Source organism: Microcaecilia unicolor, chromosome 12 (genome assembly GCF_901765095.1).
Source record: "Microcaecilia unicolor chromosome 12, aMicUni1.1, whole genome shotgun sequence".
NCBI lineage: Eukaryota > Metazoa > Chordata > Amphibia > Gymnophiona > Siphonopidae > Microcaecilia > Microcaecilia unicolor.
In genome coordinates, this window is record NC_044042.1 from 20,779,854 (window position 1) to 20,802,070 (window position 22,217).

Sequence of the window (22,217 nt, forward strand, 5' to 3'; positions counted from 1 at the left end):
ACAGAATATACTTATAAGTGAGTTGTGCCCGTAAATTCTACTTATTGCCAATTAGTCTCATTATTGCTTGTTAAAAGCTGTTATCAGCGCTGATTAGCTTGCTAAGCCAAGTAAGTTATGCATATTGTTATAGAATACGTCTGGATTTCGGCGCAGATCTCTAGGCGCACTATATAGAATCCGGAAGTTGGCGCCTAAGTGTGTGACCTGCCTGTGCCCCGCCCACACTCATTCCCTTTTACGGTTATCTGCTAAACCACTTGGGTGCTTACTTACAGATTAGTGCTTAAGTGCAGTTATCCCTGTTCGGGCGCCAAACTTCCATTTCAGCTCCTCAAGTTCGGAGCCTAGCTGGTGATGCACTATATAGAATTAGGGGTAGCTGTGGGGTTCAACTATTGACCCTTTTGTGTTTTGTTAGTCTGATGATCAGGTGTGCTTATGTCGTGATCCACCATGAACAGCCTTGTAGATCACGTTGCCTCTAGTGTACCAAGGGCAGGGTGGTGGTGGGGGGTCTGCTCCAAGTGCAAACAGCAAGGGGGGTGCCAATTAGGTGAGCAGCTGACGGCTCTGCCAGGCCCCTGCCCCGGAACATGAAGTTGACCAGAGGAGGCGGGGACAGGCCTAGCTAACAGCTGCTTGCCTGCTCGATGCCCCCCCCCCCTTGCTCAGAGGAGGGGGTGCTCCGCCCAAGTGGTAACTAAGGTAGGTACGCCATTTGCAGACTATGAAAATAAGTCATAATAAATAAAAATACCATAGCAATATTGGTGGGTTTTTTCTAAATCCCTTATAAAATCTAACCTAAAAGACTAGGGATTAAACCAGAACAAAAAGCAGAAAAGGGACATTGAGAAGTCGCCTTTCTAAGCATGTAAGGAGCACTGGAAACGTTTAGATGCCCCTTAAGATATTGAATTTCAGACCTGACAATCCCCTTTTCTTCTTAAAGCAACCAGCACCTTTAAAAACAGACTTCATAGATAACCTGCAGCTATAGAAGAGCCTTCAGCAAAACTACAGAAAAGAGACTGACCGGACAAAATTTCTACAACACACAGATTGTACAAAAATACCCAGGAAATGTCTCATGATTTATCCTTTCTTCTGGCTGCTTTTTCTTTCATCCACACTACATAAGCTGTTTGGATAATTCCTATACGACTATAACTCTTATAGTATGTTGTGGGTCATAGCACATTGCTCAGCTTGCCACTCTATGCCAGGGGTTCTCAGTCCAGTCCTCGGGACACACCAAGCCAGTCTGGTTTTCAAGATATCCACAAATGAATATGCAGGAGATAAAGTTACATGCACTACCTCCATTGCTGGCTTGTCCAACCTTTTTCTATCATAGTAACATAGTAGACAATGGCAGATAAAGAACCATACGGTCTATCCAGACTGCCCAGCAATTTAAACTCATTACTTAAGGTATGATGTGATACTTCATATGTATACCTGACCTTGATTTGGCCTTGCTATTTTCCTTCCCCACCATGACTTTGCTGTCCATAAGTTTCAGCTACAGAGAGCCGAGTCAAATGAAGAATCCTGTTGTAAGCACCACAAGGAATTACCAAACTTCTGAGGGCCAGAAAAAAGCATTTGGTGGGCCGGGTTCTGGCCCTCGGGCCTTAGGTTGGACAAGCCTGCTCCATTGTCTGCTGGTCTCTCTCATGCATATTCATTGTGGGTATTCTGGCAACCTGACTAGGTTGAGAACCCTTATTTTTCAGTAGCCCGCCTATTATGTAAAGCCTACGGATAGGTGCACCCAAGAATCTGGAAGGCAGTTTTCAAAGGGCCAGTTTTCTGGCCCTCCCCCCCAAACCCACCTCCCCGCTCCCCCCGTTTTCTATTTCTGTTGATGGCTCTCTCATTCTCCCTGTCTCCTCAGCTCGAAACCTTGGGGTCATCTTTGACTCTTCTCTCTCCTTCTCTGCTCATATCCAGCAGATTGCCAAGACCTGTCGTTTCTTTCTTTACAACATCCGTAAAATCCGCCCCTTTCTTTCCGAGCACTCTACCAAAACCCTCATCCACACCCTTGTCACCTCTCGTTTAGACTACTGCAATCTGCTTCTTGCTGGCCTCCCACTTAGTCACCTCTCCCCTCTCCAGTCGGTTCAAAACTCTGCTGCCCGTCTCATCTTCCGCCAGGGTCGCTTTACTCATACTACCCCTCTCCTCAAGACCCTTCACTGGCTCCCTATCCGTTTTCGCATCCTGTTCAAACTTCTTCTACTAACCTATAAATGTACTCACTCTGCTGCTCCCCAGTATCTCTCCACACTCGTCCATCCCTACACCCCTTCCCGTGCACTCCGCTCCATGGATAAATCCTTCTTATCTGTTCCCTTCTCCACTACTGCCAACTCCAGACTTCGCGCCTTCTTTCTCGCTGCACCCTACGCCTGGAATAAACTTCCTGAGCCCCTACGTCTTGCCCCATCCTTGGCCACCTTTAAATCTAGACTGAAAGCCCACCTCTTTAACATTGCTTTTGACTCGTAACCACTTGTAACCACTCGCCTCCACCTACCCTCCTCTCTTCCTTCCCGTTCACATTAATTGATTTGATTTGCTTACTTTATTTATTTATTTTTTGTCTATTAGATTGTAAGCTCTTTGAGCAGGGACTGTCTTTCTTCTATGTTTGTGCAGCGCTGCGTACGCCTTGTAGCGCTATAGAAATGTTAAATAGTAGTAGTAGTAGTAGTAAAGGGAAACTACCAACGTAATTATCTTGGAGAATTTGCTCATGTGGGCACGAAAGACCTTGCAGACTTTGGTCCTCCTTTTTCTATGATTGGAGAAAGGGGAGGGAAAATACGCCTTCAAATTCGAAGATGCCATTCTCTTTGCTTTGCTCACATCCTCCTCTCCATCTGCTTCTCCCTCCTCAGAATGTCCCTTGTATGTTTATATGCTTGTGTGTATATAATTGTGTTTAAAAATGGATGAATATTCGACAGTTCCAAGAATCATTTTTATTCCTTTGATAAGGTGTATTTGGTGGCTCAGGATTACAGAGCAAGATAAGGTTCAATGGTTGACTGGTCTTCATTAAGCCCAAGCAATAATGGAACTGATTGTGCTGTCCAACATGGAAAATATACCTCTCATTTTTATTGTCCTCCTTCATACCCTATCTACACAGACCTAAAGGACCCACCCAGACAGATTTATGGTGACAGACACATAAGAATAGCCATACTGGGTCAGACGAATGATTCAGCTAGCCCAGTATCCTGCTTCCAACAGTGGCCAATCCAGGTCACAAGTACCTGGCAGAAACCCAATTAATAGCAATATTCCATGCTACCAACCCTGGGGCAAGCAGTGGCTTTCCCCATGTCCATCTCAATAACAGACTATGTACTTTTCCTCCAGGAACTTGTCCAAACCTTTTTTTTAAAACCCAGATACACTAACCGCCATTACCACATCCTCCGGCAGTGAGTTTCAGAGCGTAACTATTCTTCGAGTGAAAAAATATTTCCTTCTATTTGTTTTAAAAGTATTTCCTTGTAATTGTATTGAGTCATCCAAACATGGTGATCTAGGTCTTGCTTTATCCCATTCCTTGTATGGATGTGCTGTTTTGACTTTCTCGTTGAGTTTATCAAGAAATTCCGAGCCAAAAATCCATGCATGTAATGGGACAAACCCAGCTCTGGATCAGCCTGTTCTGGTTGACTGGAAGTGAGATGACAGACCTGTATGCAGTTCCATTTGAGTTTTGGGATGGTGAGGTTCTGTGCCCCTCAACAGAAAAAGGCAAGTTTCATACTTGTGCTAATTTATTCCCACCCCTCCCCCCTTTTTGTGGGTCAGAGTGTTGCAGGAATTGAGATAGGAATTTGTGATGCTTCAGGAGTCAGACAGCACACACCAGAATGAGAGAGTAATCTTCTTTATTTGCCAGCAAACAAAGCAGGACATCAGTTCTAGCTCTCTTCTCTTCTCTTAGCTCTTTATGTCTTTCTCTCAGCTCTCTGGGTCTTTCTCTCAGCTCTCTGTGTCTTTGTCTCCTTCTTCTGTCTGTTCCTTCTGTCCTTCTCTTTCTTCTGAGCTCCTTCTGACGTAAACTGCTTCTGCTCCCACTTAAATAGGGTCCTAAGCCCTCCTCCTAGCCTAGCCCCCTTTACTCCCAATTGGTTAAGAAACTGATTGGCTACCTTGCCTCAACCAATCATTACTTTTGAAATATCAGTTACATAGGTTCCAGACATCCTAAACTGACCTGTGACCTGGGGCCCCTTAAGCCAGACATTTGGTCTCCAGTCTCTTACATGTTATTATGATTGATTTCTCATATTCCTAGTACTAACTGCTAACTAAACTCTGGCATTCATTAAAGAGGTCAAAAGCCAATCTTAATTAATAGCATACATATCAGGTTATTACTTCCAAGACCATTCCTGCATTTTACCTATAATTAATCAAGGAGAAGAGAGCTGACTAGTTCTGACCTTTTTCACCTCTCAGCTCCATACACAGAACTAGCTAAGACCACAGAAAACTCAAAACACATGTTGATCTCCTCACTGCAGCCTTAAACAGCAGACAAAGGATCATTTTAAAAGTAACACAGAGTTGAACAAACATCCTACATAGAAATTACAGAGAATAAAACATATTCTAAAATAAGCATTCTTATAAGACATATCCTAAATATAAACAGAACTTCTAAATACTAATCTATTGCCTCTCTCTAAATAGTATTTTCTATCTTGTAAACTACAATATATCTAGCTCATTCCTTTGTTCAGTCATAATAGTTTACAGCTGTGCCAGCTAGCATTGGCAATTCACAAGGGACAGAGTTGCATTTCTCACTGACCTTTCCTAACCTTAGCTCGGCAGCTAGACATTGAAATAATATGAAACATCTGGCATACCTTCACTTCAGTTGCAAAGTAAAAAGCTGATTTTGAAATAGGAATTCAAACACCACTTTTAAACCCCAGATTTTAACAGTTAATATCACTTCTTATATATATAATTTCTTTGTCCACTGCCTCATTCCCCCCTTTGAGACTAAAATCAGCTTATGCAGAGATAAGTCTCACATCTCAAATTCTGGAGACTATAGTGATCCTAACTAGGAATAGACTTGTGAATTACCATTACCCTACTTGTTAAGGTCCGACGGCATACTGCCGAAGCACATGAGGCCAAGAAACAAAACAAAAACCCTGCTAAAACTAAGACTATTAGGGAAATGAACAAGGGACGTATCCAGGAGGTCAATGACCACCACCAGGAGGTAAGATCTAACCCTCCTCGGTAATCCTCCACATTAAGGCTAGCCAACTGTAGGACTTTATCCATGGCATGCCTAACTACATGCGTCCTATTTATGACAATAGTACAGCACTCTGAAGAATTTAGCACTGTGCAGAGACCACCCTGGGCTGCAAAGAGATAGTCAAGGCCCATACGATTATACCGAGAAACTATACTTAATTCATTAATTTGATCCTGCAATGCATTGACTACCACGTTCAGCTCATGAACTAAAACATGGAGTAGGGATTGAAGTCTCCGGGTAGCCATACCTAGTTCAGTAATACCCGCTACCGGGCCCCCAATTGGAATCCAGGCCGTGGCAGAAAGGGCTACAAGTCTCTTTTTAGTCAGAGGATAAGTAGAATTAATATACTGGAGGGCTAATTCAATCGCCTCATCCTCTGTGGCAACGGAGGAGGGTAAGGACAAAGCCTCTCGCTTAGAGCGGTGCGGGGATAGCGGCTTAAGAGGAATAACTTTAGGAAAATAATTCAAGGTTACCAATACACAAAAATCATATGTGGAGGGAAGAATCATGTGGAGGACATTATCACAGAGCCAGTAATGACCAAGGAGAGGGCGACGAAAGTTCCCAATAAATGTAGGCACAGGATGGAGATTAGGATGCCCATAATGCGAGCCCCTATCCCAGGGGGAACGAAGAAGAAATGGAGACTTTGCACACCATAGGTGCCAATCCCCAATTGTAACAGACCGCTCATATGATGCAACCCCTTCATCCCCCGGGGACTTATGAAAGTAGAAAATAGGATGGGACACTATAGTCTTCTCAGTAGTATAGTTAGGAGCCAGATAATCATCTTGGTCATAATCTACAGGTATGGTAGTAGGGCACATAGGAGTACCTGGAGAAACTACCCACACAGGTTCCTCCTTCTCTAGGAGAACATTAGTATAGTTACAGGGAATGGGAAGAACAGTTGAGATGCTTCTTGTTAAACAAAACACTCCAGAAGCTGGATAGGGAGACGTAAAAACTGGCCTTAGAGAAGAGTCAGAGGGGGAAGTAGCATTATAAAAGGACCACCAAGTATAATCCTGGCTCCAAGGGCCTGAACTCGAAAAGTAGGGAGGTATAAGAGCTGGGAGTTGCACAGGGACAGGAACAGCTGGGACATCTGTGGTATAAGGAGAAAATCGGGAACACACAATACAAGGGGAAGTAATCTTTGCCTGGCTAATTAGTTCCTGGACTGAGTGTAACCAAAGGTTGGAGCGAGTTGGGGTATTAGGAACAAGGAGGCAAGGAGTAGAAAACAACAAAAGCATCCAAACTACTAACATTTTCTTTCTTCCTAATCTAAAACAAATACAGCAAACTAATTAAGCAATAATATTTCAACAGTCTGTGCTAATCACAGATTACTCTAATATAGTGTTCTCAGTCTTTGAGTTCTTATACCAGTTGGGATAGACCCTCAACTGACAAGGATCAAGCTTTCAAATTCCAAGAAAGCCAGAATCAGGCAAGAAAGAGTCTCAGTGTGAAGCCGAAGTTCAGCCGCTCCTGCAGTATGCAGTTGACCCTTCTTTTCAGCTAGTAGATTCTTTGGTTCGGGTCAGGCGCAACTTCAATGGCTCCGCTGGATCACTTTCTGCTCTCCACTGTTTAGGCTCCGTCTGATCCGTGCTGGGCTCAGTCTGATCAGCAGACTTAATTCGAGACCAATGGACCCATGGAGTAATCCCTGCGACCTTCACAGCTGTAGGGGTAGAAAGCAAAACAGTAAAAGGTCCTTTCCATCGGGGCCCCAAAGGCTGGAGCTTCCAGTCTTTCACCCAAACTCTATCCCCAGGCAGGAAGGAATGTACCTGAGCCTGGAAGGGGACAGGGTTTATTTCTCTCACATAAGACTGAAGCTCAGAAATTATCTTCCCCAAGAGGGCTACCTGCTCCTGCACCTGGGCAGACCCTAAAATCCCTATGTCTCCCTTAATTCCCTGTAAAATGGCTGGGGGCTTCCCATACACAATTTCAAAGGGAGAGAGGGCTGTTCCTTTAGTTGGGGTACATCGGAGGCGGAAGAGGGCTAGTGGCAGTGCCTGTGGCCATTTCAGTTGGGTTTCCTGACAAATCTTTGCTAGGCTATTTTTCAAGGTTCTGTTTGCTCGCTCAACCTGCCCTGAACTCTGGGGACGATAGGCACAATGCAATTTCCAGGTAATGCGCAATGCGCGGGACAGGGCCTGAAGTGTAGCTTCAACAAAGGCGGGACCATTATCTGAACCTATGGCAAGGGGCAGTCCATACCTGGGGATGACATCCCTAAGGAGAGCTCGAGCTACTTCTGTGGCTTTCTCAGTGACTGTAGGATATGCTTCCACCCACCCAGAAAAGGTACAGACCATGACTAAGAGGTATCGGAACCTACCACTCCTGGGCATTTCTGTGAAGTCTATAACTAGGGACTCAAAGGGTGTTAGACCTCTAGACTGAACTCCTGGTGGAATACGGGGTCCCTGACGAGCATTATTCTGGGCACAGAGAGTACATCGGGCAGAGGCAGTGGCAACCAGACTATCCAATCCTTCCAGCACCACTACTCGACTGAGTAGACGGGCTAGTGCTGTTTTCCCTAAGTGTGATAGGTCATGAGCTTGAGACACTACAGGCCAAGCTAGGTGGCGTGGCACCAGAACTCTGGTATCAGGGAGATGTAACCAGCCATCAGGTCTCCTTACTGCACCTTCTTCTTGAGCCCATTTCTCTTCCACTTGGGTATACATAGGTGTCCATTCTTGCAATCGAATTTGGAACAGGGGGGTCACAATACTTGCTGGGGGTCCTCGAGCAGCTTCCTTGGCCACCCGATCAGCATGGCGATTCCCTCGGGCCACTGGAGTATCTATTCTTTGGTGTCCCCTGCAATGAATGACAGCTACCTTCTTAGGGGCCCACACAGCCTCTAGCAGCTGAAGTATTTCGGGTCCATACTTAACAGGTTGGCCTGCAGCATTTATGAGTCCCTTTTCCTTATACAAAGCTCCATGAGCATGTAGGGTTGTGAAAGCATACTTAGAATCAGTATAAATGTTGGTCACCAGTCCTGCTGCTAGCTCCAGAGCTCGTATGAGGGCCACAAGTTCTGCTTTCTGGGCTGAAGTTCCTTGGGGCAGGGCTCTTGCTTCTATCACCTTGTCCTCTGTCACCACAGCATAGCCTGCCAATCGCTTGGAGTTCTCCACATAACTGCTTCCATCTGTGAAATAAATTACATCTGGGTCCCTCCACGGAACATCTTTAAGATCTGGTCGACTGGAGTACACTTCATCCATAGTTTGGATACAGTCATGATCCGGTGGTCCCTCAGATGCTGGCAAAAGAGTGGCGGGATTGAATGTAGCCACTGTTTCCAGGTGTATCCGTGGATTCTCACACAAGCTAGCTTGGTACTTAACCATGCGGTTATTTGTAAACCAGTGGTTGCCCTTATACTCCATGAGGGTAAGAACTGCGTGGGGGACTTTAACAACCAGTTCTTGCCCCAAGGTCAACTTATCAGCTTCCTGGACCAGTAAGGCTGTTGCTGCAATGGCCCTCATGCAGGCTGGCCATCCTTTAGCCACTCCATCCAGCTGTTTAGACAGGTATGCAACAGGCCTCTGCCAGGATCCCATCATCTGGGTCAGCACACCCAGAGCAACCCCCTGTCGCTCATGGACATACAGTGAGAAAGGTTTCTCCACATCAGGAAGGCCTAACGCAGGGGCTTGGAGTAGGGCTTTCTTTATGGCAATGAAGGATTGTTGAGCAGTAGGTCCCCATTCAAATGGTTCCTTTTCACCCCCCTTTGTGGCTTGGTAAAGGGGTTTCGCCATCAATGCAAAATTTGGAATCCAAATTCTGCAGAATCCAGCTGCTCCCAGAAATTCCCTAACTTCTCTTCTGGACTTGGGTTGGGGGATTGCAGCTACCGCTTGCTTCCTACTAGCATCCAGTCTCCGACTTCCCTGGGAAATACAGAAGCCCAGATACTTCACTTCTGACTGACAGAGTTGGGCCTTTGAGCGTGAGACCTTATAGCCTGCATCCAAGAGTAGCTCCAGCAATTCTCTAGTAGCCTCAAAACACTCTTCCTGGGTCACTGCTGCAATCAGGAGGTCATCTACATACTGGAGTAAAACTCGCCTGGAAGGCTCAGATTTAAAAGTCTTAAGGTCTTGTCCTAGGGCTGTCCCAAAAATGGTGGGGGAATTCTTGAACCCCTGTGGCAGGCGGGTCCATGTATACTGAAGCTTCCTTCCTGTTACTGGGTTTTCCCATTGAAAGGCAAAAAGCAATTGACTGGCGGGGGCCACCCGAATACAAAAGAAGGCATCTTTTAGGTCTAGTGTCGTGAAATGGGTAGCTCCAGAAGGTATCAATCCTAGCAGGACATATGGATTAGGCACTACAGGGTGTAATGAGATAGTGGATTTGTTGACCACTCGTAAGTCTTGGACTGGCCGGTAGTCCTCAGTCCCTGGCTTCTGAACTGGCAATAGTGGCGTATTCCATGGAGACTGGCAAGGTCGAATAATTCCATGGGATAACAGACGATTCAAATGTGCTTGAATCCCTTCCAGAGCCTTTCTGGGAATTGGGTATTGGCGAAGATGGATTGGCCGGGCACTTGGAAGTAAATCTACATGTACAGGAGGAATATTTCGGGCCAACCCTGGGGGATTATCTTCTGCCCATACCCCACTGACCTGAAAGCTGTCTGCCAGGGGTAGGTCAACTTGGCCATGCGACTGATGCAGCCGCCATTCTTCTTCAAGAGGGCAGCAGAAACTCAATATACCCTTAGGGCTGGATGTTGGGGGCCGAAAGGAGACTGAAGTCTGGCCATCAGAGTCAAAAGAAATTTGGGCCCTAAGCTTGGACAGCAGGTCTCGACCTAACAAAGGGATTGGACAGTCTGGCATATACAAGAATTCATGAGTGACTATGTGTGAGCCTAATTGGCATCTACGGGTTGTCAGAAAGGGCCTCCGGTTCTGCACCCCCGTGGCTCCCACCACTCGGACAGTTTTTCCAGACACAGGCGCTAATCGCTCCGTCACAACAGAATGTTCAGCTCCTGTATCAATCATGAATGGAATTGAGCGGCTCCCTATAGTTAGCTTGACCATAGGTTCCTGGGAGCCCAGTTTGTAGGAACCCGGTCTGTCCTATTCGTCCCATTCTGCCATCTCGGCTATCCCGATGATGTCAGATTCAGGAGGCTCATATCTTCCCTCTCGAACTCGGCCTCGGCTTCCTCGATCTCCTGGTCCCCTTCTCAGTCCCTGGCGCCTCTGGGGGCATTCATCTTTCCAGTGCCCTCTTTCCTTACAATAGGCACACTGATCCCTCTCCAATCTTGGTCTGGGATTCTCCCCCCTTGGCCGGGATTGATTGAAGGAATCTCGGGGCCTGGCTGGTGGTCCGGGGTCCCACTTTGGCTTCCCATTAGCTAGAGGTCGACCTCGGTTAAGGGTGGAATTAGTAATGGCTGCCGCTAAAAGGTCGGCCTTCTTCTGCATCTTCCGGTCAGCCTCTCGGCGCACCTCCTGATCTCTATTAATGAAAACCTTGGTTGCGATCTCAATTAGCTGGGTGGTATTCATCCCTGCGAATCCCTCCTGACGCTGCAACTTCTTCCGGATATCTGGCATACTCTGGGCCACCAATGCGCTATTCACCATTCTCTGGTTTTCTTGGGCTTCAGGGTCAAATGGGGTGTATGTTCTGTAGGCTTCAATTAGTCGCTCTAGAAAGGCCCCAGGGGATTCAGTTGCCCCTTGGAGAATTTCAGAGACCTTTGCCAGATTAATGGGCCTCTTTATGCCTTTCCTCATACCTTCCAGTAAGTCCCGGCAATAGCCAGACAACAGTTCATAGTGCTGCCCATCATTTGGATCCCAAGCTGGAGCTGCGCGAGGAAACCGAGCTCTAACCCATCCCTCTGGATCCTGTGTCCCGTCGGGAACACGCTCTCGCGTGATGGCCTCAGCATTTTGCAAAATCTTCCGCCTCTCCTCAGTTGTGAAGAGGGTCAGGAGAAGTTGTTGACAATCAGTCCAGGTTGGGTTATGGGTGGCCATAATGCTAGTCACTAGGTCCACCACTGCCTGAGGCTTTTCAGTATAAGAGGGGTAATGCGTCTTCCAATTCAGGAGATCAGTGGTTGTGAAGGGTACATACTGATAGGCCTGTGCCTGTATAACCTGACCCTGATTATTAGGATCCGGTCGAGTGGTAGTTACCTGACGAAGTGGCAGAACTCTCGAGGAGGTGGGAATGGAATCTGAGGTAGAGCTAGGAGCTACCCTCCTATCATGCTCAAAGGTAATTGCAGCGGGTCTAACCCATTCAATGGAGGTGTGTTGAACCCCTGAGGGATGGGGAGGGGTACTCATAGACTGAGAGGTGGTCACAGGTGATTCAGTCCATTGAAAGGGATGCCGGGCCCCTAATGAGTGGGTAGGGGTACTAGAGGGAGAGGCTGGGCTGTCAGGAGTTGAGGAGTCAGGGAGTGGAGCCCAAAGTGGGTCTTCGGAGGTTAACAGGGGAGGATGTGGCACAGAAGGGTAGAGGCCAGGTGAAAAGTCCAACCTAGGGTGTGGCAGGTTTGGCACAGGAGGGGAAGAACTATCCGGAGAAGCCTGTGCTGGAGAGGCTTGGGCTGGGCGGCGTGGATCTCTAGGGGTGGCACGGAACCCCAACAATGGGCCATAAGGTGGTGGCTCAAGGTCTGAGGGGTCATCAGAGAGTATGGGTTTCTCAGACAGGGTAGGGGCGGAAGCCACCGATTGGGTGGTAAGCTTCCTGGGGCTCTTTCCCTCTTCTAGTTTAGATTTTCTAATCTTTCTTTGAACACGACCTAACATGAATTTTACTGGGGATCCCATATAAGTTTTCAACCACGAGGGAGGGTCAGTCACAAGGCTGTCCCAGGAATCTATATAAGGGAGTTGTTCAGAATATTCTGGTTCTCCTACAACTATGCTGTAGACCTTCCGGATTACTTCAATATCTAAGCTGCCACTAGGGGGCCACCCCACTCCCATAGATGGCCACTCAACTTCACACAAGGTTCTTAAAGTACCTGAGCTTAAAGTCTGTCCATAGTCATTAATTAAAAAACCTTTTTTAAAATTTCTAAGCATACAATCTAGGGGGGTAACAATTTGTCTAGATGATGTCCCACCCATAATGCTTACAATTACAACACACAAAAGGGAGGGAATTTTTGAGAATGCAGTAAGGGGTCTGCACTCTCGAGACACTAGGTAGACAGACAACAATCGCTTCCTTCCGTTGCTGACCAATTGAACTCGCGTTAATTGGAAATGCAGCTATAAGAAGTCCGCACTCAGTTAATCATTCACGCATCACACATTCCATACAGAAAATCCCACCCAACAATTTCAGATTTCTCAGATACAGATAAGCTCAAGCGTTTTCGCTTCTAGTCCCCGCGACTAGAAGGTACTAGGGCCTTTGCTGAGAATTGATCAGATTCTCCTTCCCTCCTTCTTGAGGGGCTGGTTTACAATTTCCTAGCTAGGATTACAATACAAAATACAGAATACAAAATACATACCCGGCGAATGTTCTCCAGTCAGTTGGGTGCTGGGATTAATGCAGGATTCATGATCCCACCGCTGCCACCAAGAATTGTTGCAGGAATTGAGATAGGAATTTGTGATGCTTCAGGAGTCAGACAGCACACACCAGAATGAGAGAGTAATCTTCTTTATTTGCCAGCAAACAAAGCAGGACATCAGTTCTAGCTCTCTTCTCTTCTCTTAGCTCTTTATGTCTTTCTCTCAGCTCTCTGGGTCTTTCTCTCAGCTCTCTGTGTCTTTGTCTCCTTCTTCTGTCTGTTCCTTCTGTCCTTCTCTTTCTTCTGAGCTCCTTCTGACGTAAACTGCTTCTGCTCCCACTTAAATAGGGTCCTAAGCCCTCCTCCTAGCCTAGCCCCCTTTACTCCCAATTGGTTAAGAAACTGATTGGCTACCTTGCCTCAACCAATCATTACTTTTGAAATATCAGTTACATAGGTTCCAGACATCCTAAACTGACCTGTGACCTGGGGCCCCTTAAGCCAGACATTTGGTCTCCAGTCTCTTACATGTTATTATGATTGATTTCTCATATTCCTAGTACTAACTGCTAACTAAACTCTGGCATTCATTAAAGAGGTCAAAAGCCAATCTTAATTAATAGCATACATATCAGGTTATTACTTCCAAGACCATTCCTGCATTTTACCTATAATTAATCAAGGAGAAGAGAGCTGACTAGTTCTGACCTTTTTCACCTCTCAGCTCCATACACAGAACTAGCTAAGACCACAGAAAACTCAAAACACATGTTGATCTCCTCACTGCAGCCTTAAACAGCAGACAAAGGATCATTTTAAAAGTAACACAGAGTTGAACAAACATCCTACATAGAAATTACAGAGAATAAAACATATTCTAAAATAAGCATTCTTATAAGACATATCCTAAATATAAACAGAACTTCTAAATACTAATCTATTGCCTCTCTCTAAATAGTATTTTCTATCTTGTAAACTACAATATATCTAGCTCATTCCTTTGTTCAGTCATAATAGTTTACAGCTGTGCCAGCTAGCATTGGCAATTCACAAGGGACAGAGTTGCATTTCTCACTGACCTTTCCTAACCTTAGCTCGGCAGCTAGACATTGAAATAATATGAAACATCTGGCATACCTTCACTTCAGTTGCAAAGTAAAAAGCTGATTTTGAAATAGGAATTCAAACACCACTTTTAAACCCCAGATTTTAACAGTTAATATCACTTCTTATATATATAATTTCTTTGTCCACTGCCTCAAGAGGAGTGGAGGAGTGGCCTAGTGGTTAGGGTGGTGGACTTTGGTCCTGGGGAACTGAGGAACTGAGTTTGATTCCCAGCACAGGCAGCTCCTTGTGACTCTGGGCAAGTCACTTAACCCTCCATTGCCCACCGCATAGAGCCTGCCATGAGTGGGAAAGCGCGGGGTACAAATGTAACAAATAAAAATACATGCTTAACAGTACTCCACAACACCTTCCATGCACTCCACTTTAAGTTCCTGTGCAAAAGCGCCACCTTCTGACCAAGAGAGAAACCGTTTGGATGTGTTCAACTCAACATGAAGGGGCAGGGCATGATAGGATCATAACAATTTGGAAAGAATGTAAATCCAGTGCAGAGAATCTGTAAGAATTAGGATATACAGAATAACAGGCAAAGGCTATACTGTTAGAGCCCCCTCCACGTGAAGAAAGGGAAATGTATTCCAAGCAAAGACGGGGCAGCTTTGGAGAGAGGTTAATTCAAGTTTTATTTTTGACACAAAAGATGTTTCTACATAGGGAAGTTTGGCAAATGTGACTCTTTCCCTCCCCTTCCATTCCTCTAACTCCATAAGAAGCTAAAAAGCTTCTCAGAGGTGGAATCCTACTAGTAAAATGTTGTTAGCAATATTGTTGATTGCTGGTTTAATGATCATGTATTGATAATGTTGTAGCTAGACCTTATGGTGGGAGGGGGCCAGAGCCTGAGGTTGGGGGCACATTTTGAGTGCCACCCCGCCCTCACCACCGCACTTCGTCTCTCCCCCCCCCCCCCCCCGCCACCGCCTCACCTCACGCCTTCTCGCACGCCCCCTCGCCTCGCAAATACCTTTGCTGGCGGGGGTCCCTAACCCCCACCAGCCGAAGCCTTCTTCAGCGCCGTCTCCGGCACAGCCACGTTCCTGCCCTGCTCTTCTTGCTCCTCCTGTCCTGTGCACACTGGCGCTCCTTTACGTGAAACTGAGGAGCGTCAGCGTGCACAGGACAGGAGGAGCAAGAAGAGCAGGGCAGGAACATGGCTGCGCCGGAGACGGCGCTGAAGAAGGCTTTGGCTGGCGGGGGTTGGGGACCCCTGCCAGCCAAACCAGGGGCCCAGACATAATTTGCGGGGGCCCAGGCCCCCGTGGCCCCCCCGTAGCTACGCCCTTGGTTGCAGCCATAATAAAACCACTCTTTGGACTATTGGCATGCTATTTGGGGGTATTGTGTTCCAAAAGTGCATCGTATATGTGGCTGGTATGGTGGTAAATTGCCGACTGCTCCAGTAACCTGCACGGATTGGCGGGTGTGGCTCTGGCTGCCATGTTGGGCAGGCCGGATGAACAATGCGGGTCTTTATCTGTCATCATTTACTATGTTAACTATGAGTATAAGTGAGGGAAAAGGGGCTGAAGGCATTTCCTTATTATCTTCTGCTTCTTACAGGTCGTAATGAACTGATTGCAAGGTACATCAAATTACGAACAGGGAAGACACGGACGAGAAAACAGGTAAATCTCCAGCTGCTTTCGCATCTGCTTCTGTGTTCGTTTAATTCCAAGATTTCACCTGCTGGATGATCCAGGCCTATGGAGAAGAATAGAGCCATCTCCAGGCCCCCTTAGCCTGTGTTGAGTGCTGAGGGATTCTGGGATTTCTCTGTTCCCTTCATGGCCACATCAACTCCTTTTTCAGGAGATGTCTAGGCCCACCTCATGCTTACAGAAATACTGGCATAGCACAGACAGTCATAGGCCATGCAGACTCCAGGCATGTGAATTGCTAAGATGATACCGGTCGGGACTGGTACAGCTGGTTGTGGATCTCAGTACTGGAAAAAAAGGGAGTTCTGAAGCTAGGCCTGAGATGCATTGATGTGGGTATGTAGCAGAGGTGCTGCAGGTCAGGACTGAGGTGCATTGATAGAGCTATCTGTGGGGAAATGGTCTTTATACCGGAGTACCAGGAAGTGCTGCAGCGCTGGAGGTACATTGGCGGAGCTGTATTATAGATTCATGTTCTCTCCACATTGGAGCAGCAGGAGGTGCTGCCAGGAAGAGTTAGCTGCACTGGCAGAGCTGTGGATGGGGTCATGGTTTCCATACAGAGGTAGCAGGAGGTCCTAGTGGGCAGGATTGAGGTGCTTTGGCAGAGCTTTATGTGGGTCCTGGTCTCCGTATCAGAGGAGCAGATCAGGACAGAAATGCATTGGCAAAGCTGTGTCTCTCTCTACCACGCACAAACCTAAATCTGGACTAGCAAGGAATGCAGATGAGGGGTAGACAGGCACTGGTACGGAGGGGGTCTCTCCTTGTTTTATTGCAGTTAAGTGCATATGCCAGCAAGCAATGGAACCTCACCGGCAAGACAGTCAGAGGAAGAGCACACCAAGGTAGAGGACTGAGAGTCATTGGTTAAGAGGTACAAAAGGTGAATATTAGAATATCATTAGGACGTGCTGAAGTTTATGGTTAGAGTGAATCTAAAGAGCTATGCAAATGGCTTATGCTCTGTCTGGTTCCAGCAGCAGTCATCAGTCTTTAACCGTAGGTGGACTCAGAAAGCCTAGGAGAAGAACGAAGTGAGAGGAAGAGATCAAGTGAACACCGTAAGCGAGGATGCTAGCCAGTGTGTCAGTCGTGTGGGTTAATGTCTTCATTTTGTTTGTGTTTTCCTTTGAACGCATTGGCGGATCCTAGGTGTCCAGCCACATACAGGTCCTAGCACGGAAGAAGGTGCGCGAGTACCAGGTTGGCATCAAGGTACGTTGGCGACCCTGCCCATGGGCCCCTTAGCGTGTGAGCATGGGCAGCCCCTCCTTTCCGCCTCTTTTTCTCCTCTGGTTTACGGCCCTGCTGTTTTCCTTTTCCCTCTGCTTTTCTTTCTGCAGGTCTCTAGCCACTTGCAGGTTCTAGCAAGACGGAAGTCTCGTGAGATTCAGTCCAAGCTGAAGGTATGGGCCTCCCCGCAATCCCCACCAGCTTTTGGCTGTATTGAGAACTAACACGCTTGTCTGTGGGCTGGGCTCTGCTTCAGCTGTGCTGCCTTACATCTTCCCTTCCTCTTTGCTCCTGAAACAGATTCTGGCTTCCAGCGAGCCTCGGAGAGACAGAGGGTCCGGATGTGGCACAGTGCTGGGATACAGCATGGGTGTCTTAGCTAATGCTGGATCTCACATAGTTCCGAAGCCCTTCTTAAATAGCCCTTTACAAGGGGGAACCATTCAGCTAAAGTGGGAAGACAGGAGCCACACTTCACCCCATCCAAAAGCTGTAAGACTAGGATCTGGGCTGATCCCAATAGAGGGGGGGAAGGACGTTGACCCTTACCACCTTCTGGGGTCTCCATTTCCTGTGTACGCCCCATTCCCTTATTTACCTACTGCTACGACACACCTCCCCTCCTCCTCTCGTTTATTTTTTAATGTTTTCTGTGTTAAAGATTGCCCCCAGGAAGGTTTGACAAGAGGCAGTGGTATACCGAGGGTGGAGCGGTGGGGGTGGTCCGCCCCGGGTGCACGCTGCGGGAGGGGTGCAGGGAGCAGCTGCACAGCTGTCGGCTCCACTGGTTCTCTGCTCTCTCTGCCCAGGGTACCAGCGGAGTCAACAGCCATGTGGCTGCTCCAAGCACCCCAGCAGGTAAGAAGAATGCACCCGGAGGGGGGAGGGGCTTGGAGGTGATGTGCTGGGGGGGTGTCGTGCTGCACCCGGGGGGGGACGGATGACGCTGCACAGGGGAAGGGGGGTGCGCAGCGGCGATCTGCCCCGGGTGGCAGCCGACCAAGGAATGCCAATGACAAGAGGTGAGAAAAGGACATGTCTGCAGGGAGAAAGGGGAGCCCGTGTGGTATGGTGAAGCTTTAACTCCCCAAAGGAGGGTAATGGTATCTGGGGAAGTAGGCCGTCCCTTTGACGGGACACAGATGGAGCCGGAGATCTGTCCCTGTGGGCTCTGCTGAGGCTTGTCTCTCTGCTTAACCCTCCCTCACTTCTTATAGCTTGACATACTTGTGCCTTGTCTCTTCTGGGGGGGGGGGGGCGGCTTATATGCAGAGGTACCCCCAGGGGTTCTCTGCTGGGGATAGAGTGTACTGTAAAATGTCTTCACCTTGTCTGTGATGATCAGAGGGTACCTTGAAGGTACAGGTAAATCTGACAGAAACAGAATGAAAGACAAGATGTTCTTAGTAAGAAAGAGCAAATTCTTTAACAAAACATTTAAGCAGGGCATGACAGGATGTGAGCTATAGTGTAATTACACGTGTGCAGGTAGCTAGGTATAGACTGTAAGCCAGGTGCAGTTAAAAGCGTGTAATTTTATGTAATTATGCTACAGTCAGAGCTGTGATATATCTCACTACAGTTATACAACGGATGTATTGAAAAAAAATCATTTCAAATCACCACGCTGACTCTAAAGTTGCATGTTCAATTTTGGGTTCAGGGGAAGTGTGGCAGGAACGTACTGAGCTGTAGTTGCGCCCTGTGTGACCCCTCCCCCCACCCCGTCTGCATCGCCACTGCAAGGAGATAGTGGTCTGGGAGCAATATTTTCACCCCTCCTGATTTGCGCCCTCTTGAATCCACGCTGCTCACACATCTGTTGATGTGGTGTTACTAGGTGGCATCGGGTCAGCGTCAGCACAGCCCCCTTCAAAGCTTCTGCTGAGAGGGCTCCAGAGGTGCGACTGCATGACCCTGTGCAAGCCACTCCTGAGACCTCCTCAAATCTCAGCCCTACCCAGGGGCTCGAATTGCCTTCTCTATAAATCTGGGCCGTTGGGCATGAATGATGAGAGCGGTCAGTGAGGTCGTGCTGTTGATTAATCACCGTTAATGTTTACGATTAATGCACGAATGCTAACGGCGATTAAAATTATTAAAGCCATTAACACTGACTACCGCAGCCTCCACATTTACCCTCCTCTCACAGCCCTTCCAAAGAGTTCTCCTGAACACTCCTCACGGTATTACTGCAAGGCTACCTCTAAAGGTTGCAGCCACCATTTTGAACCTAGAGATGGCCTAATCATCTACCCACACAACCAGGGCATTGTTAAGGTAGGCCCAGGGAGGTCTGGAAGGGGGTTGATGCTCCTGACAGGTGGGCCTCAGGAGGGGTGATACTCTGGGGGGGTCTTTGGGATTGGGAAGGTTTTTTTTGGGGGGGGGTGTTTGGGAGGTGGCATGCTCTTGGAGGGGCTGTGGGAGAGGGTTGAGGAACTCTGAGGAAGCTTTGACGGGGGGTGGATGCTCTTGGGTTGGGGCTTTGGGAGGGGGAATAATCTTTGGGGGAGGGGCTTTGAGGGGAGACTTGGCAAAACTCCCCCCCCCCTCCAATATTCAGCCCACTACCTGGTTAGCTATCTAGATAGAGGGCTGAATATTGCCACTGACCAGTTAACTTGCCTGAATAGTGCAGCGGCAGTCCGAGAGGAAATTCTATCAGCACCATCCAGGCAATGATTAAAAATGCAATTAACTGTGATCAAAATGTTTAATTGGGCAATTAGCTACACATAAAGCCATTGTGACAGTGAAAGTACTGGTAAAACCAGTCAAAATATCATCTTTCTGATCTTATGTGCCTCTTCTATTTCTTTGTCCTGTTATATGTGCTTCTCTTCCATTTTTACCCTTTTCATTCAGAGTGTTCACATTTTGTTATGGCCAAAAAACAATTTTAAAAACATCTTTCCCTGAGTCCATCCATCCTTATTCATGCTATAATGCGATATCCGTGCTATAATGTCTCAGTATGACTCCTGCATGGGGTAGGGAGACTTTCTAGTGACGAAGAGAGCAGCAGCGTCCTTTGATTTGCATTGCCTCATAAAGTTGGCAGTGCCTGTCAAACATGGTTTGGTCTTCTGAAACAAAATGGAGATCAGAATAAGAAGAATCACAGATGTATAAATGAATTTCCCTAGGGAAATTACCTGTTTAAGCCATTACCTGTGTGGAGGAGTGGCCTAGTGGTTAGGGTGGTGGACTTTGGTCCTGAGGAACTGAGTTCGATTCCCACTTCAGGCACAGGCAGCTTTTTGTGACTCTGGGCAAGTCACTTAACCCTCCATTGCCCCATGTAAGCCGCATTGAGCCTGCCATGAGTGGGAAAGCGTGGGGTACAAATGTAACAAAAAATAAAATAGATACTATTGGAGATTCTACATGGAATGTTGCTACTATTGGAGATTCTACATGGAATGTTGCTATTCCACTAGCAACATTCCATGTAGAAGGCTGCGCAGGCTTCTGTTTCTGTGAGTCTGACGTCCTGCACGTACGTGCAGGACGTCAGACTCACAGAAGCAGAAGCAGAAGCCTGCGCGGCCACATTGGTGATCTGCAAGGGCCGACTTCTACATGGAATGTTGCTAGTGGAGGAGTGGCCTAGTGGTTAGGGTGGTGGACTTTGGTCCTGAGGAACTGAGTTCGATTCCCACTTCAGGCACAGGCAGCTCCTTGTGACTCTGGGCAAGTTACTTAACCCTCCATTGCCCCACGTAAGCCGCATTGAGCCTGCCATGAGTGGGAAAGTGCGGGGTACAAATGTAACAAAACAAAAAAAAATTACAAAAGTCCCCATGTACTTTGCCCTGCCATTTCTGCAGGTGGAGGAACAGAGGCAAAATTCAATCTACGCCTGGAATTTACTCTCCCAACCCAGCTGCGTTCCCCTCCCCCTACACCAGGAATTCCTCATTTTAATCTAGGTAAAAGTGCTTGTGTCTGCCTTGAGCTGGATTAAAGGATTCCAGCTGGATAAGTCCTTAGTTACCCAGTAAGATCTCCTTGAAAGTGGATCTGAAAAAAAAGACGCAGAATATGCAGCAAGAGTTTCTTTCCTAAGTATTAATGCCTTGTGGATTTCACTTCTAGCCTCACTAGAGCTCCTTAGTGTTCGGAAGTGGCCTCCTCCAACGGGCTTCATTAGTTACAGAATGGGAAGCTGACGTTCAGATCCTAAGAACATCAGAAAAGTCACGCTGAGTCAGACTGAGATCTGTCCAGAGCCCAGCATCCTGTGTCCAGGTCCCAAAAAGTAGATTTTGTATTTTATTTTATTCATTGCATTTGTACCTCCACATTATCCCACCTTTTTGCAGGCTCAATGTGGCTTACAGGGTGTTAGTATGATATAGTCATTACATAATCTTAGATACAGTCGGTAATAAGCTGAGGGTAAATGAGGGTTTAGATAGAAAGATGTTAGTTAAGGTCGCGTGAGAGGTGTTTTAGAGCACTTGGGTGTTTTAAGGAGTGATTTGATTCATTAGGGATGTCTTTTGTAGGCCTTGTTGAAGAGGTATGTCTTCAAGGATTTGCGAAAACTAGTTAAGTTGTCCGTGCGTTTTCAGGGCCATAGGTAGTGCATTCCATATCTGTGTGGAATGAGCAATGGTGTCCCAAGTCTACCCACCCAATAATATTTTATGGACTTTCCCCCAGGAACTTGTCCAAAAGGTTTTTTTGAGCCCCACTATGTTAGTCGCTGTGAACGCTTCCTCGGTCATCGGATCCTGCAATTTCTACAATTTGGTTTCAATGTGCTGCTCATGAGTTTCGTGGCGTGTCCTCTTGTTTTACTGTTGGGCTGCCGAGAGACAGAGCCTGGCCCAGGGCAAGGCTGCCCCCCCCCCACCCCCTTACCTTCCTGTGTCTGCTCCTCCTTTGGTCTGTCTCTCTCCTGCTCCTGTGTACCGGGACCTGGGTTATTGTGTTAATGCAATCACCCAGGTCCTGACACACAGGAGCAGGAGAGAGACAGACCCTGGCACCAGGCCCCTCCCCCCTTGGAGGTGAGCCCAGGGAATTTCTCCCCCCCACCCCACCCTCTCTGCAACCCTGTTTGAAAGGATAAACAACTGTTCCCTGTAGAACCCTTTGACCCCACTGATCTTTTTATAAACTTCTGTCATATTCCTTCTCAGCTGTCACTCTTCCCAACCGAAGAGCCCTAACCTGTGTAGCCTTGTTTCATGGGGAGGTGTTCTATCTCCTGTATCATTTATGTCACCTTTCTCCAAACCTTTTCCAGTTGCACTATATCTAGAGTGGAGGAGTAGCCTAGTGG

The 22,217-nt window shown here is 47.3% G+C and overlaps 1 protein-coding gene across 3 annotated transcripts in view; it reads left to right on the forward strand.

The window, feature by feature from the left end:
* Positions 1–22,217, forward strand: part of TEAD3 (TEA domain transcription factor 3) — a 181,443-nt gene that overhangs the window by 130,911 nt on the left and 28,315 nt on the right. The window contains exons 4-6 of one of the 3 annotated variants that reach the window (XM_030220895.1): positions 15,588–15,652; positions 16,841–16,903; positions 17,032–17,094. In XM_030220895.1, coding sequence (XP_030076755.1) covers positions 15,588–15,652; positions 16,841–16,903; positions 17,032–17,094 — 191 coding nt within the window. The remainder of the gene's footprint in view (positions 1–15,587; positions 15,653–16,840; positions 16,904–17,031; positions 17,095–22,217) is intronic. The other 2 variants (XM_030220896.1, XM_030220897.1) reach the window with 2 other exon arrangements.